The sequence below is a fragment of the Anoplopoma fimbria genome, chromosome 12 (genome assembly GCF_027596085.1).
Source record: "Anoplopoma fimbria isolate UVic2021 breed Golden Eagle Sablefish chromosome 12, Afim_UVic_2022, whole genome shotgun sequence".
Classification (NCBI taxonomy): domain Eukaryota; kingdom Metazoa; phylum Chordata; class Actinopteri; order Perciformes; family Anoplopomatidae; genus Anoplopoma; species Anoplopoma fimbria.
Genome location: NC_072460.1, coordinates 2,948,959 through 2,965,448, shown reverse-complemented (window position 1 = coordinate 2,965,448; position 16,490 = coordinate 2,948,959). Strand labels below are relative to the sequence as shown.

At 41.9% G+C, this 16,490-nt stretch overlaps 1 protein-coding gene across 3 annotated transcripts in view; it reads left to right on the top strand.

Annotated features, from left to right (window-relative positions):
- The first annotated feature begins 282 nt into the window (after positions 1 to 282).
- The window catches only part of mib2 (MIB E3 ubiquitin protein ligase 2), a 41,311-nt gene continuing 25,103 nt past the window's right edge, over positions 283 to 16,490 (top strand). For 2 of the 3 annotated variants that reach the window (XM_054608842.1, XM_054608841.1), the window contains exons 1-3: positions 5,756 to 5,865; positions 10,909 to 11,301; positions 12,979 to 13,150. In XM_054608842.1, the coding sequence (XP_054464817.1) occupies positions 5,835 to 5,865; positions 10,909 to 11,301; positions 12,979 to 13,150 (596 nt within the window). In that variant the 5' untranslated portion in view covers positions 5,756 to 5,834. Of the gene's footprint in view, positions 360 to 5,755; positions 5,866 to 10,908; positions 11,302 to 12,978; positions 13,151 to 16,490 lie in introns of those variants that run through there. The other variant, XM_054608843.1, reaches the window with a different exon arrangement.

Sequence of the window (16,490 nt, the reverse complement as noted above, 5' to 3'; positions counted from 1 at the left end):
TGAGAAGATGTGTCCAAACTTTTGACTGGCACTGTATTTTGCAAATATATTCAAGAAGAAAATAAAAAAGCTCATGCTCATTAGTTTATATTGCACTGCAGATGCAAAAGCAACAAAACAACCCACTTCTATTTGAAATAAAGCCACCAAAAAAACCTTTTGTTTTGCTGATTACGAGCTGCACTCGAAGGCAGCATTTGTAGTGACGTCATGCATGGGCGTGTCGTCATGGCCGTGTTCTGCAAAACCTTCCAATACAACATTTTATTTGTGCTGAAAGGAGCCATGTCAGCGTTGGAGCCGGACAGCGAGGTGGAGTTCTAGCTCTCCCCAGAGCCGATGCTCCTCAGCCGGGCCCGGTGAGTATGCACACCCCGAGAGGAGCAGCTTTATCCCCCAGAAATGATCTCCAAAGCCGGAGGGAGCCGAGACCCAGCGTCGGTGCTCTCTGCTGGCTTTACAGGCTGACAGCTGCTCTGTTGTCTATTATAACAAATGCATGTTTGCACATCAAGCCTGTGCGGTTCATCAACACTTATCAAGAGTCCTGCAGAGGCACAAGAGTTATGGAAATGTCAAATGTTGCACAACGTTTGGTGTGACGCTGCTATCTGCTGTCTGACTGGGAGGGTGCCATGGGGTGCTTTACTGTACCTGTCAAGTTGTCAGGTATTTATAGTGTGTTGGATGGAGTTATGAGATACACACTTTTAAAAAAAATCAATTTAACAAACAGTATGAGCACTTTTTACCCATGCAGTCCCATGCATTTGTCTGCTGAGTCCATTGGCAGCCCATTAAACTGTTTTATTTTAGGACCATGACAGTATGTTGTGTGAAGATCTGCAGCTGTTACACAACACCTAACCCCCTTTGCACCTTTGCCTTACAGTTATGTTGGTAGGGATGAAGCACAGACCACTGGAGCTGCAACTGGGCATTGTCAAGATTGCTCTCAGCCACACCTACTTGGAAGTTTCAGTCATGTTGCTGCTTCTTTGTCTTGTTGTGTTTGCTGGGCTCCACATAGCTAGATCACAATAATCAGGCGTGGAATGCTCGCTGGCTTACATCACAGAACACGACCAGTGTTTCGTAGTGATCACTTGGATCAATGGGGAAACTATTGTGTGGGAGTTATCAAGGTAAGAGTTTGAAACACTTTGGGTGACTTTTGTAAAGGGCTTATCACTGTGTTCATCTAGCATTCAGTGGTTTGGGGCCGGGTGTGTATTTTAGTATCTCATGAAATTCTTGGTATGCATTTGTCTCTGCACATGTCTTGTTTCAGCAGTTTAAGACTGAAAGGCAGATTACATTTACCGAATTCTTCCAGACTCGGCGTATAGGGCATACTTTATATATTATTAAAGTGTGTAATATGGAAGTGTGCAGGTTTTACATCAAATTTCTTTATGAATTGAATAAAAAATAATACAATATAGTGCTTAGAGGTCGACCAAAACCAGTGCTTTTTCACTGAGGTTTCAGAAAGCAGAATTTGTGCCGATAAATTTGATCATTTTGTGCTGTTGTGCCGTCCGCTTCCCAGTGGAATGTAATTCTTCTTTGGAGGGAAACTGTTTCAAGACCATCGCCTTGACGCACTTGTATGAAACAAAACAAAATGTTTCCAGATTCACTTATTCTAAAACCAGTAAAAATAGTCTGCACAATAGACAATGATCCCATAAAAATCTATTTGATAACCAAATAATTATATACTCATGACTCTATTATTTTTTCTGTCTTTTATATGGACTTGCAAGCATTTTTTTGAAAATGTAACTAGTGGTATTGATTACGTTTTATAATAAATAACCAGTAAATCCCCCCCTTTTATCCATTCTATCTCTACTGGATGACCATGTGCAAATGGTTTTGATTTGAATTTCCAGAAAAGGCATCATATAACAAAATACAGTATTAATGTCACATTATAAAATCACATTTATCCTGTGAAATAAGATTTTATCTGTATCGCCCGTAGGCATTTTTTAAATTTGCATCAGGAGGACTGTGAAACAATACCAAATCAATTATCTGGGCAGAAAACATTGTCATCATCTTTATATTTGAGCACTAAGCATCACTGATGTAAACTCAGAGTCCTGCGCTCTGTCCTGTGATCAACCTGTCAAGTGCTAACCTGACTTTCTCAGATGGTTCGTTACACAGAACCATCTGAGAAAGTCGTCACTGGAAACTATTTGGAGAAGAGCCGGCACTTTCAAAAAATACTTGGTAGGGGATTTGATGAACCACCTGTCAATCGATCTATGGCCGAAGGGAGTCGGTAGAACAGTGAAAAACATCTCCTTTCAATGAAGAAATATTCTCCAGTTATGATATAAGGCATGCTATTGCGACGTAAACGCTAACCTCCTCAAGTTGTTTTGAACAAACAGTCAGCTCTCGATGTTGTCTCGCACACAACTAAACCACACCCAAAGCTACCAGTAGCTCCTCACAGGATGTTGTGTGGTCAGACCCCTCCTGGGGTGGTTAAATCTGCTTTCGCTATGGGCTGTTGGGCTATGGCTTACGTGCTCCATTAAGAGGGACTGCGACTTGTTTATTGTTTCCCTACCAGGATCTTCCCAGCTAGACTGAGGGTTCAGACCAACAGCCCTCTGGCCGAAAGCCAGTCCTGTAATAGTGACAGAGATGACAGCTTCCCTGAGAGAGCCAGGCCCTCAGTTTGATCTCTATTGAGACTATTTGTTGGCCGTGGCAGCCGTTTGCTAGATGATAGGAACCTCGTAGGAATACCTGGAGTTGAGGCAGCAGGTCCAGATAAGATTAATGTTATAAGTGAAGTCAGGGGTGACATGTTGTCCTGGTGATAGTGAGGTTTTAATTCACAAGGCAGAGTTGATAGCCTGAGCAGTAATGACGGCTTGCTCAAGCAGCCTTGTCCAGGACAGGAACTTGGGAGTATTTGACTTGGCTTTTGCACTCCTAAACATGTTTCCTGTCCCCTCGACTCTTTTGTAACTAACTAGAGGTCCCAAACAATGTTTGGTGACCTGCCAGAATGATTGGCTGATCAGACTGACTTCACAGCTATATCCCAGCGTCTGAGCTTTGTGTTTTTCCCAGGCTGCTACGAACAACGTTTCAACAGTCATCCCGGTCTGATGACTGCCATCATGTGTGTGTCACCGTCTATTTGGAGACCAGATATTCAAATGAATGAATGCCCCCTTTTGTGTGATGTGGACCGACAAGCCTATTACACAGACAGCAGCAGCTTTGTTTACAAGATGGGAGAGTGGTGTAATAAACTTCATTATAAGCCCGCGTCTCGACCGCTTCCTAAGCCACCGTTCATTCACTGGCTGCTCATGTCCTGGCAATACCAGCTGTACATTCGTGTGCGTGTGTGCCAGCAGCAACAGAATGCTGTTTTTGGCTGCTTCATGGAGCCATATTGTCGAGGTCTCCCACAGCTGTGGACACATTAAAGAGTATTGTTCAAGGCTAGGAGAGCATGGGGAAGCACACACACACACACACACACACACACACACACACACACACACACACACACACACACACACACACACACACACACACACACACACACACCACACACTTCCCTGTTTACTGTGTGGGCCTGCAGGAGACTCTGGGCTGGTATTGCCAGCTCACCAGCAGCGGTTGCACAAAAATGAGGATCATGACAGGTTCCCATTCATCAAAATCTCCTCCAGCCACACCCCTTTTCTCTTCCCTGAGCACCCACACCCCAAAAAAATATCCCAACACACAGACCCTCCCCCCGAAACATATCGCCCCTCCCCCTCCCCTCTGTCCTCCTCTTGTCTGCTCATTGGCAGCAGAGCAAGTGCTGTCCCCCCGCGCTATGAAAGAGAGGGGCTGCACATCCTTATGTGGAGCTGGATGCGCATGTGTTTGTACATACTGGTCAGTAAACACAGTGTGTCGGCTTCACGTCCTTTGTGTTGGAATATAGCATCAGAGGGGACCAGTGCGGAGCAAAGCCCACTGGCCTGCTTTCATGCGAGAGCAAGGGTACGTCGACCTGGATGCAGTGCTCGTCGGGCAGCCGCTGTCCCTGGCTATCCTCTTCCCACTCCTCTCCTCCTCCTCCTCCTCCTCCTCCTCCTCCTCCTCCTCCTCCTCCTCCTCCACCACGGTGTTAATCCTTGCTGACACAACGCAACAAAGGACTAAATGCTGGCCGCATCCTCCAGCAGCAGGGCTCTCTCCTCTTCCTCCTCCAGCTCTGATCCTCCAGAGCCGGGCTGTACGCCTGTACAGCAGGACGCTGTTTCTGTAAGAAGGCTTGCGACTGTATATCACATCTCTGGAAGACCGGCCTGGCTGCCCTCGTCCTCCGCCCACTGTATCCCCTCCTCCTCCTCCTGGAACGGTTCATTCAGGGAGTGCATCCGAACAGGACTCCAGCCCTGAGGAGGCGTTTTTTTATCCATCTCGCTGGAAACCGGTAGGACCACCGGTAGATTTCTTTCCCCTCCCTTCACCATCTGATGCGTTTATCTAGCAGGAGGTAGGAGCTGCTTCCTTCTCCTTCCATATCTTTGTCGGTCTCTCTGTTTACCCTACTGTACATCACTATACCAACAGGTAATCCACCTAAACAGGACATGATTTATTTATCAAGTGATGCAGTTTCCGTCTACACTATTTGGGTAATGCTAGCACGTCTGTTCTTATTTTAAGATGTGTATTGATCTTGTCAGTTTGAAAAATAGATGAGGTTGGCATTCCGGAAAAAAGACCATACACTCATTTGTGTTAAAGGAAATATGGCTGCTTCTGTTTTCCCTTTCATAGAATGTCACAGGGGACAAATTAGCTTACCTCACTGTTGCTCTCTCAAGAAGGTAAAATGATCACGTGCAAATACAACACGCGCAGTCTGTCTACCTCCATGGCCATGCTACTACAATTGTGCAGCATGTCATTGCAATCTGTATTTATGCTAGTAGACGTGATAAGCAGGCAGACATCTGGCTAGCTTCTAACACGGTTTGTGTAGCAAACTGGTGACCATCAAACATGCAAAGCTTTTGACTGAAGATGTTAGTAATGGATGTGTCAGAGTTGTGCAAGTAGTCTGTGGTTTCTGCCTGTAGATGATTAATTGCAGGTAGCCTAATTACAGCATGGTTAGTGCCCAGGTTAGACTCATTTGAGTAGGTATTACCACATTAGGTACTTCTTACTTAACTATGTCACACAGACAATGGCTGATTGGATGATTATGGGGTGATTACGTTGCTGGTAAGATTGCGATTCTTGATAAGATTGAATAATTTGTTTGTTTCGGTTTAAGTGAACATAAATTGGGGTTGAGAGCTTGTTCTGCGCATGTAGCAACATGTGACTGAGTATTGACTTTGAAATGAGTGTGAATTAAGCCCATCTTGCAAGAGACTAGCCTTGGCAAACAAAAGGAATGATCAAAGCTTCCTGGCACTACTGATTACGTGACAATGTATTTAACTGTAGGATCAGCACGGCTCTTTTGGAAGTTTTTTCTTTACCTTGTACAGCCAGAATGGTTTTTTTTTTTCAGATAAGGCATCAGGCTTGTCCAGTCCTTGAGCAACATCTGCCAAAAAGTCAACCAAACAGAGGAAAATAGAACTGCGTGTTCCAAAACAGAGAGCAAAGTTCACAGCAAACCAAATACTAGGATTGTGCTGGAAAAAAGGTTCACTCCCCCGTCAGTGGGATGACGGCTTCATAGCTCTCGGGATTTCAGATGGTCCTGCTGGTTGTACTGGGATAATAGCGGAGCGAGGCTTGTGGTGGCACACTGGAGTTTTTCAGCTTCCAACATGTTCAAAAGTGGGCTGAAGATCATGGGGCGTGAGTATGACAATCCACAATAATTTGAAACGATAATCTCAGCACAGTGTCATATTCATATTCATCTTTTCTTGTATCATGTCTTGCTGTGGGTTTTCTAAGAGGCTCCAGGCCCAAAGTTTGCTGATAGTAAAAAGTCTGCCAGTGTCAAGTAGTTTTTAAATCTGTTGTCGTGGCCATTATGCTTTTTTTAAAGAGGCTTTTGGACAAGACAACAAAATTTGATAAAGGCTATGTGAAACACTTTGTATAAGTTTTAATAGTTGATTATCTGTTATATAATTATTTTTCACACTCCACAGTATATAGCGCCTGTTTGAGTGAGATTTGTGAAAAGGAAGGTAGGCCAAGCAGAAGCCTGAAGTGGAAAATGGAGAGTCTAATTTTAGGCCCGTCGCCCACTCTGAAGAAATCTTTGCAAATGTGTTATTCACTCGGGGTCTTTATTGATTTTCTTGAAAGTCCTCCGGCCACCAGATGTTTCTGACATGAACCAGTTCTAGCAGGCTTTAACTCATTTTCTGATATTAAGGTTGATGAGTCTAAAGCCAAAGAGCTTGTGTTTAGATTGCTCTTTGCTCAGCATTTAGGTCCAGTGGCAGTGCTATGAAAAAACACAGCACAAGCAAGCAGCCTCTTCTTATTAGACATGAGAGTGAGGATATAAGCCAGGCAGACCACGTGTCAAGAGGACATACAGCACAAGTAGGCCTTTGCTGTTTCAAACAGTAGCACGTATCTGATGGCGCTGGCTCCGCTAGTAATACTACTCGTGGCTCATTTTCCATTTGGTAGTTGCTCAGTGACTGTGTGGATTTTGGTCTGCCTGCATGCTTGTTAAGAATTTGAAATTTCACTATATCTTCGTAGTGAAACCATGAATTGTGGGTCAATGTAGTTACTGCGTGCTGATTTTCAGTTCTTCATTTTTTGTATTTGTAGCATTCAAAGTTCATTCACCCCATCCTTGCTCAGATTTTTTTAATTCACAAAGTGACGATTTCCTCCTGTTTACAAAAATGTCAAAGGATATTGCAGAACAATGGTCCATTTTATACGGATGTTTAAAACACCATGTGTAGCAGTTTATAAAAATTCCAAGTTGAACCTTTATTAGCGTGATACGCCTACTTTATGAAAACCAATAGTATTCCTGAGCAATTTTTAAGCATTTGTTTACGGTGTGTGTTTATTTATGTTGTGGCCAAACGCCTGGCTCGTTGTTTGTGTGAAGGAGGTTGACTCCCAGATCGGCCCTCAGCAGTGTGTATGACGGAAGCCAGCCCATCTGTTATTGCTGGAAAAGAGCTGTAATCCTGCCTGTCTTGGCCCTCAGTCTATAAACTGTGATTTGTCAAATCTTTACGATTCTAACATTTGATTTTCTTGACATTCTATTGTTGGTAACATTGGCAAAATTTGACTTTGGTGAATTTATGATTAACAATATCTCCTGCCAAACTGTCCTTAAACTTAAACACCGTCTTAGTGGTTTACCCTTATAAAGCTGCTAGACTTTGCTGTTACTGCAGATAACATTGCACACCCGATATAGAAATGCATAAGTAAACACAGAGATGTAAATTCAAAAATGGTAGCTGGAGTTCAAACAGCTGCTGAGGCTGCTTCACTCTATGCGTTGGCAGTCCCCAATTTCAACTAGAGGTAAAAGCTTTGTTGGTAGTAATCGTTCACTGCTGTTTAGGAGGCACTTTTCTAGCCGTGGCCATCTGTCAACACCAAACAATCGGGATTTAAGAAGATGAGGGTCATTTTTTACTAAATATGCCAAAAGATAAAGCTCACAAAGTAAGAAATTGTCTCCCTGTCGATGTTGGATAGGAGCTTTTTGTGTAGATGAGTCATCCCCTGAATCTCCTGTGCTGCATCTACTTGTTAGTACCAGTCCTGGTCTAATTCATAATGATCAGATATCAGTGTGTTCAGCCTGAATTCTTTCTGGAACACACAGTGTGGGAGCAGCAGAGTTGGTGACGTGGGAGGCAGTGGGTATGTGTTTTAAATGTAGGTGGTAGGTTAACTTTTTTTCTGTCTTTGTCTGCACAACAGTTACTCAATCTAGAATGCTAGATAGTGGATCTGCTTTACCGCAAGTAACAAAAGATTATTTCCCCCAGTGTGGTTTAAGTGTTCTTAGCTCAGTTAGAGATTCGTCATGATTGCATTCTCAGTTAATGGTACATCAACTTGGCATTTCCTACATATCCACACCCAGACTGCTGGGAGCTGGGTAAAAAGCGGCCCACTGCCCATGAAAGCTTCCGTGTTTTCATGCTGACATGTTTGATGATTGGTTGGGATATTATGTCAGTGCATAAAAGGGGCTAAGCTGTCATTTTTGGACAGAAAATGGAGTATAAGCAGCCGGCTTTCCCTCCTTTGATCCTCTACATCCCATATGTTTTCATGCTTAAACAGATGCCTTTAATACCAAAATGACATTGTAATCTTGATAATCTTGCAAGTGTAATCTCAGCCGCATCACTCACCCTATTATTGAATTCAAGAAAGGGGTTTTATAAGGCTAGAAAACTATAAACATATGAGGTGTAAATTACCAGATAAATTGAGAGTTTTTGCGAGCTCATGGGTATTTTCACACAAATGTGGATTTACTTTAAAACAATACTTGTTGCAAGTTTCCTGTCTGCACCAGCGTTTATAGATGATTTACTACATTTTTGCTGTCCACAGAAAAAGCTTAAGTCCCTTCCTCGTCCTTGTAATTTAGATCAATGGTGGTTGTAAACAGGGACATGATGGATTAACACCACCATATGGAATGTGGACAGATGCATTGACTCTTGTTTTTAGGGAACGCTCCGTTCAGGGGCCTAAGACTATCTCTGTAACTACTTATTTTGTGTTACAGCATGGCCAATTCCGTATTGTGCTGTTGTTGTTCTGTCTGTTGCTAACTGTACAAGTATACGATAGTGATTTGATTGAGGGTAATGCTACAAAAACTTATTTGGGGCTATGTTTTGGCAATAATCTGGCGTTACAATACGTACGATGTAGGGTCGTAACCATAGAAATAAAATAGGAGTAGAAGGCACATTCCTATTCGGCCATTTTTATTTAATTCGATACAATATCAAGAAACATAATATTGCGATGTTCAAATGTATCGATATTTTCTCACAACCCCTTACACTTATGGTAATTCCTGGGCTGTTGGTTTATTAATCTTGCTAGAAAGAGGACATTGTGTGTATGTTTCTGAAAAGTTCATCTCTCAGTTTACTCTACACTGCAACACAAGGCCTCCTAGGTAGTGCTTTAGTATTTGGTGTTAAAACACAGCAGGATCTGGATGTGAGCCTGTCTTTACAGTGAAAAGTGACAACAATTAGGATATGTGCTTCGCTTTCCTGAGGGACTGTGCATACGTCAGATCTCCTCAGCAGACTTTCATCTTCTCTTTAAAATCTGTTTTAGGAAAGAAGCATAAACACAGTCAGATAATCACAATGTCCATTATGAAGCTGTAATGTAAAAGCCGTGGTTGTTGGTAGTACACGTGCACAACTGTCATGCACTGTCCTTCAGTTTCCCTTTTCTGCAAACTCACAAACATTTTATTGTTGTATGAGTAGACACAAAAATAGCACTGCAGTATCGACAAGGAATGCTTTATATTTCTCTTGTTAATAATTATAATGGTGGAAATGGAACACTGCGCTAGTGTATAAAATACTATATTTATCCACATGTGATTAGTGGATGTGATCGGATGTCGGCTGATGGTCATGCTCCTAAGAAAAAGTTCCTTTCTGTATTGCTGACTCAAGCTGCCACATACTGTAAATGCTGCTTCCTTCCTGTGTTAGTGTTTGTTCCTAGCACCCAGCAGCATTCATGAAAACACTGAAGTCATCAGTCAAGGGTGTGAATGAGTTCTTGTACGTGCTTGTGCTCATGACATGATTTAGACTATTTTATGATTTCTTGAAAATATTCTGGGATTTCAGATCAGGCATGCCCATACAAATGTCTGAGATGTGTGCAATGCTTTGAGGCAACAATAGGTGATTCTCAATATTATCCCAGTAATCGTGTAAATATGCTTAAAGCTGTTAAAATGGCTATAAAACATTACCTTACATTTTGTTAAGAAACTATAATTGTCATTGCATAATACTTAGGAAAATGTCTTTTTTTTTAGTGAACATTGTTTTTAGTGAAAGACAAGCAAATACAAATAAAATAATCATAACTCATAATATAACCCTGCATAAATAGAGGATAAATATACAGGGTTCATTTGATACCTTCACATATCATTTTGCTGTTTGGTAATGGCTATCGCTTTAGATGTTTGCTTCTTAATGAAAAGTTCAAACTTTTTGTCCAGAACTCTATTAAAATAGTTTTGTTTTGCTTTAGGATGTAGGATACTCAGCTTACATGTTTTCAGCTCGACCCCTCATGATCGCTGTGTGGTATTAGGTCTAAGTAATTGAGTGTTATGGTTGACATGAAGGAAGCCAATGGACTGTGTTGCTAAGGATGTGCGTGTGTGTGGCTGTGTTTGTGCCTGTGTTTGTGTGTGTCAGGTCAGGGCCTGATTAGCGCAGCAGGGCGTAGCAGTCGTGTCCAGCTGCTCTCCAGAAATGTGCCATGACACACAGCAAGGCCTTCAGTGAATGATCCACCAGCAAAGAGAAAAACATTGCTTTGAAGTGAATGAAACATCCTGTACGTTGCTCTGTGAGTCCCTCAGCAGCCACTGGCACACTTAGTGTAGTTAGACAACACACAGGTTGTGTTATTTCCTTGTTAATAGGAAGTGGAAACAACAAAACCCCAAATTTTCCGTGGCCCGAGAAGGCTTATTCAAGACAAGTTGGCTCAGCTGTTATGTGGTGTGTTATGTTAAGTATTGACTAGGGGAAAAAAAGATGCCAGTGTTTACTGTAATATATTGTTGTTTCACCAATTTATCTACTTCTTTTGAACCTGCAGTACCAGAAATTTTTCCAGGTTTCATTGAGCCTTTATCTTCTCTCTCTCCTCCAGTCACCCCAGATCTGTTCCCTGAAACACCCCTGGTGCCGACCCTGCCCGCCATATCGTCGGCACGAGCCAACCACCCTCAGAAGCCGCGGAGGCGCAGCAGCGGAAGTGAGAGCGCTGCCAGGCCTCGGCCGTTGCGCTCGGCCCCCAGGCCAGGCCCCGGCAGAGGCAGCATGGAGGTGGGCATGCGCGTGGTGCGTGGCCTGGACTGGAAATGGGGAAACCAGGATGACGGCGAGGGCCACTCGGGCACTGTGGTGGAGATCGGCCGGCAGGGCAGCACTACGACGCCAGACAAGACAGTGGTGGTGCAGTGGGACAGCGGCACTCGGACCAACTACCGCACTGGATACCAGGGTTCCTTTGACCTGCTGCTTTATGATAACGCTCAAATAGGTAAGCACTTTTATATTAAAACACCAGAGCAAACTAGAGCTCATCCTAGTTTGAAATGTACTTTTAGTACACCAAAATGATTTAAATCGTCACATCAAACAATGATCTTCTATTATTACTTTATCTATGAATGTGACAAAGCATTTGATGCAGGCGTCGGACACTTCACAGTTTCTGATACTCATGGGCGTATTCAGACAAAAGGAAACCATAATATAGCACCAAAAAGGGTGAAATGGACCCCTGACTGCGCTGCCAAGCAAATAGCAACTCTTGTGCTATTTGCACATATTTAAATGAGGTAATATTCAGGCATTTGGTGCAAAAACTGTCCCCTTTCCATGCAGATGAGCCTCAAACAGTCCAATTCACAAAGACTAGCGCTACTAGCCTGCTAGTGTCTTCAGAGAGTTGGTGGCTATTGATGCTTATTTATAAGAGGTCTCTGCTCAAACTCATTTATTTTGGGATGCACTGACATGAAAATAAACTTATAAAGCTCCCATATGTATTTCTGAAAAATACATGAGAGAAAAAAGAAAAAAAGATTGAAAAATGTTTTTTATATAAACAGATAAACAGATTATTGCTTCCCCCTCTCCCCTTTCCCAAATCCTGGGCATACATATTTTTCTCTCCTCTTTCTTAATTGCCTTCAGGGGCTTTGGATGGAAGTGGTGACGAGCCCCTCCTGACAAGACCTCTGCCTCAGGCGGGCTCTCGCCCCTCACAACCGACGCCTTGGCCTCAAGCGCATTTATTCTTTGCCATATGGATGGTTGCAATCAGACACAAAAAAAGGGGAAATTGCCCTCAGCTGCAAAGCGCTATGGCCATGTTTAAGCTGTAATATAATTGGCGCATTTCTTTGTGTATCAGTGGCTGCAATCCATTCTTCTGTGCGTTCAAGACACTATTTAAATTTGATACCTGTCTTTTGAAACCCAATTCAAGTGTTTGTGGTTTCACAATAATTTTTATAAAATTATTATTATTAATTATTATTATTATTATTATTATTATATACAAATAATGAAGATAAGTTCATCGCTCCTGTTAATCAAGTTGCAGCTGCCTGCATGCTATTGATTTGTAGAAAAAACTAAATGAAACAATACCCAAATACAGATGCCTACTCATGAGAATTTGAGACCTTAAAACGGGTCATTGGCTGGACCTTCCTTTAACCTCATCAGACATCGTCATCATCCTTGGTTTCTGTAGAGTTCTACAGCGTTGTGAATAAAATTCAGGGGTTCATTTTAAGCACAATGATGGTACTAAAGACTATCTCTCAGACTATCTCTCACTATCAGCCATCCAGCTCTATTCTGGACTTGAATGACACATGCAATAATGCAGGACACATTAGCATTTTGCTCCAGTTAAAGCAACATTTTTCTGCTTCAGAAGCTTGCACTTTAATGGAGCGAAAGAGGAAGAAGAGGAGGATAAAAGATGATGAGCTAAGGGGGTGGGGGTATTTTTGTCATGATGTCTGTGCCTCAGTTCTTCCACATCACATGATATGAGCCGCTGTGATAAGTACCACGGGTAAAGAAGGACATGGCATGTGCACTTACTGCCTCAGTGACTTTACATATGGGAGATGCATAGTAGCATTGTGAAGTTATAATCGCACTCACCTTCCTTCAACTACCTCTCCTTCCCTTCCAGGCGTGCGTCACTCCAACATCATCTGTGACAGCTGCAAGAAGCATGGCATCATGGGAATGCGATGGAAGTGCAAGGTGTGCTTCGACTACGACCTGTGCACCCACTGTTACATGAACAACAAGCATGACCTTGGCCACGCTTTCGAGCGCTACGAGACGGCGCACTCCCAGCCGTGAGTACCGCACTGCCGCTTCCCCAGCACAATTGATCCTCATTTAAATTCTAATTATGGTGTCGCCCGTCACAATGTCTCTGTTGCCACTGGCGTGCTCTGTCCAGTTTGACTCATAGGACGTGAGATCTTATTAGTGTCGTTTCCTCCAATTAGTTATCTGCTGTCTGTCTACACGCAGGTTCAGGGCAGGGCTCCAGCAATGTCATCAGGTTTTCTACATTGTACATGTCTGCTTGTTTTGCTTAATGGTAAACTGATATTTTGCCTGCTTGTGGTCAGGATCTCTTCCCAGTTACTGTTCAGATATTATTAAGGCTTATTTCCAAAAGACTTTGTTTATTTTAAATTCAATGCTAGCTTTATGTCACCTAACTAACCTCACTTGGCCTTGCTTGGGATAAATGTTTAGCGAGCTGATTCCAAGTGTTCCTACGTATCCAGATTAACGGAGTTCTCCCTTCAGAATCCACTCTTCTGCATCAGTTCACAGTAAAGCTCCAAACTGCTCCAGGGTCTGTCTGAATGTCAGCTGGATGGCCCGTTCTCGTTTGAACGAGGTGATATGTATGACCCAGATTTCTTCTATAGTTTAGCCTGGTCCAGGTCCAACACAGCGTTATGTTTTTTCATCTGCCTGCTGTGTAGGGGTGGGAAACGAGACTTATTAGGTACGAAAGGGTAAATCTGCAGGATTTGGGAATTTCTGACTTTGACACTTCACGGTTTTAAAAATGTCACTGTTGCAGACGTTCCCGATTTTAACACGTCATTAAGATGGTTTGATTTAGACAGCAGTGCAGCAAATTAATTGTCACACCCCTCGCTCCAAATCTTGACCCGGTCACAACTTGAGTCCAGTATCCTTGCAATCTCTCTGCTGTTTCACTTCCTGCTTTTATTTTCTGAGCTTAAATCCTCAGTAGATATGATAAATCTCTTACTTCAAGTCATTTTGGATTAAGGTTGGGTCCACAAACAACCACTTTGACTCTGATGGTTGGGGTGGAAATTGAGCTGCACACCAATTACAGATTTTGGCTTTAAGTGAAACCCGGCCCACAGTAATTATTTAGCATTCTGACAGTAGCTGGAATCTCATTTCGTCTCCCACCTCAGTTTCTCGTCACAAGTATTGATTTGTCATTGAGGCCAAAATGTTTGGCACAGCATTGTCCTTCATTATGGAGTTGTTTTTCTGGTGGAACAAACACCTTTATGTAACCCTCTGCACAGGTCAAAACAGGTCACTGCCTTCCTGTCATCTGTGCTCCTAATAATTGACATAATAGATCACAATTTCAGTTTTAGGATACCTTTAATTAAGTTTTCAATACATAAACAGATGAGGATGTGTTTGATCCTTGTTGACATTGGTTAGAAAAGATACTGTGTATAGAAACCTGCCTTTGTGAATAAATGTGTCAAATAATGCTACTTTGAGCATCCACATCTTTAATCTGAGTTATTTAAAGGTTGCTTGGACAGTAATTGGAAGCAACTGTTGTACGTAACAATTCAGTGAGACAAAGATAAACTTAGAATACTTAAAATAAGTCAAAAGAGATTCTAATTCAGTGATACTGTGAACTGTGTAATGTTAATTCCTATGTTGATACCACAGCCAAAAGTGTTTATATAGTCAATCCTACTGTAAGAATTAGCTGTTTGGTAGTCCTATATTGCAATAATCTTTTTACAGTTTAAGGGCGTAACATTGGTTGAGGCCACAATGGAGGAAGTAAAATGTAGTTACACAGCACATTTCATCTTTTTTCTTAAGCGCGATTCGAAATGAATGACGTAAAAAGCCTGCAGTAGAAATGTTGCATATACATAAAGAATTTGTCTAAAACTAACTAGATTAAGAATATTATAGATTTCCTTCTGTGCAACGTTTCTTAAATGGATGAATTTTCGCTTTCAAACTGGATTGATGTCACTGATAACACACTGCTCCTGTCTCACTTATGGCTCCCGGGGAGATTATTCTTATGGATTCTGTAATATAAATTGGATATTGATGTCCATAAGTGTCAAGAAAAGACTGTGACTCAGCCGAGGTCAGTCAGCCAGCCAAGATGTAAATTACTTCAAACATCACTGGTCCTAGCTTCTGTATAGTATTGTGTATTTATACATTTTTAGACAGTGCTTAGGATGTTGGTTTGATGTGCATCATTGACCACTCTATATGCACAATGTAATGACAGCAGTGTCCTTTAGATAGACTTATGTTGCTCTGTCATTGATTGTTTTGCACCACTCAGTATTCCAATAATTTCTTTTAAATTCTCCAATCTGTGTTCTGTTTGTCATTATACACCCCCTGGAGTTGCCATTAGATAATATTTCAGCAAACACATTTTGAAGTAATACATATTTGTGAACAAATTGTGTTTGACACTGTGGTATTAAATTGGATTGAAATTTAATCCACAGAGACAATTTTCCTTGAAAGTTTAGAATGAAATTGAGATCTAAATGAAAATGTTAAAGATAACATTTCTATTGATTCTTTGTATTTTTTTGTCACATTTTCAACTTGGATATAGTTTAAGATTAGAAGAACCATTACTTGCTGCTTTGCTGACCTGTGTGTGTAGATTATTTAAATTAATCTCTGCTTGCATTTGCATTGGCTTTCACCTCAAAGAGGAAAGTAGTGAATGTCTGCGGATTGTGCAGGACAACAAAGACAAATCAAAAGACAGATTTTTGATCAGCGTAATTCTTTGCTCATCATATAAACATGCAATTATCCATTCATGACATTCAGTCTTTGCCTTCTCTCCCCATCCTTTTATCAAATACATCTTTGCATAATCTCAGTGAAAATGGAGTTGCGATTGTCACCCAGCAGTGGGATGTGGTGCACATGTGGGGGGGCCATCACATGAAAGTCACTTCTGTCCTTGTCAGATAAATTAAGTAGAGGAACACTCTACAGTACGTGCTGCTAAATGCACACTGCTTCTTTATTTCTGGACCACACTGACCCATATTTCACTGACAGCATTTCAAAAGACTAATTTATAATCAGGCAGTCATGGGACGCGCTTGATATTTGCCTGGAAAGACAAATTTAGCTCAGTTTCATAATGACTTTGGGCTTCTTGTTGTGCCAGCAGTGATTTATGTAAAGAGACTGAAGTTTGGGCTTAACATAGTTAAGAAGGACATGTGGACTAAACATGTGTGAGGGTTTAATGACTATGTAAGAAGGGTAGATCTATAAATAGTTCATTGACATACTGTGGGGAGAAACTTCGCCCGTGTCCTGAGGGGACAATGGGAAGTTGTCAACACGATAAACTGCTGCAGCTCACTGACACTGGGA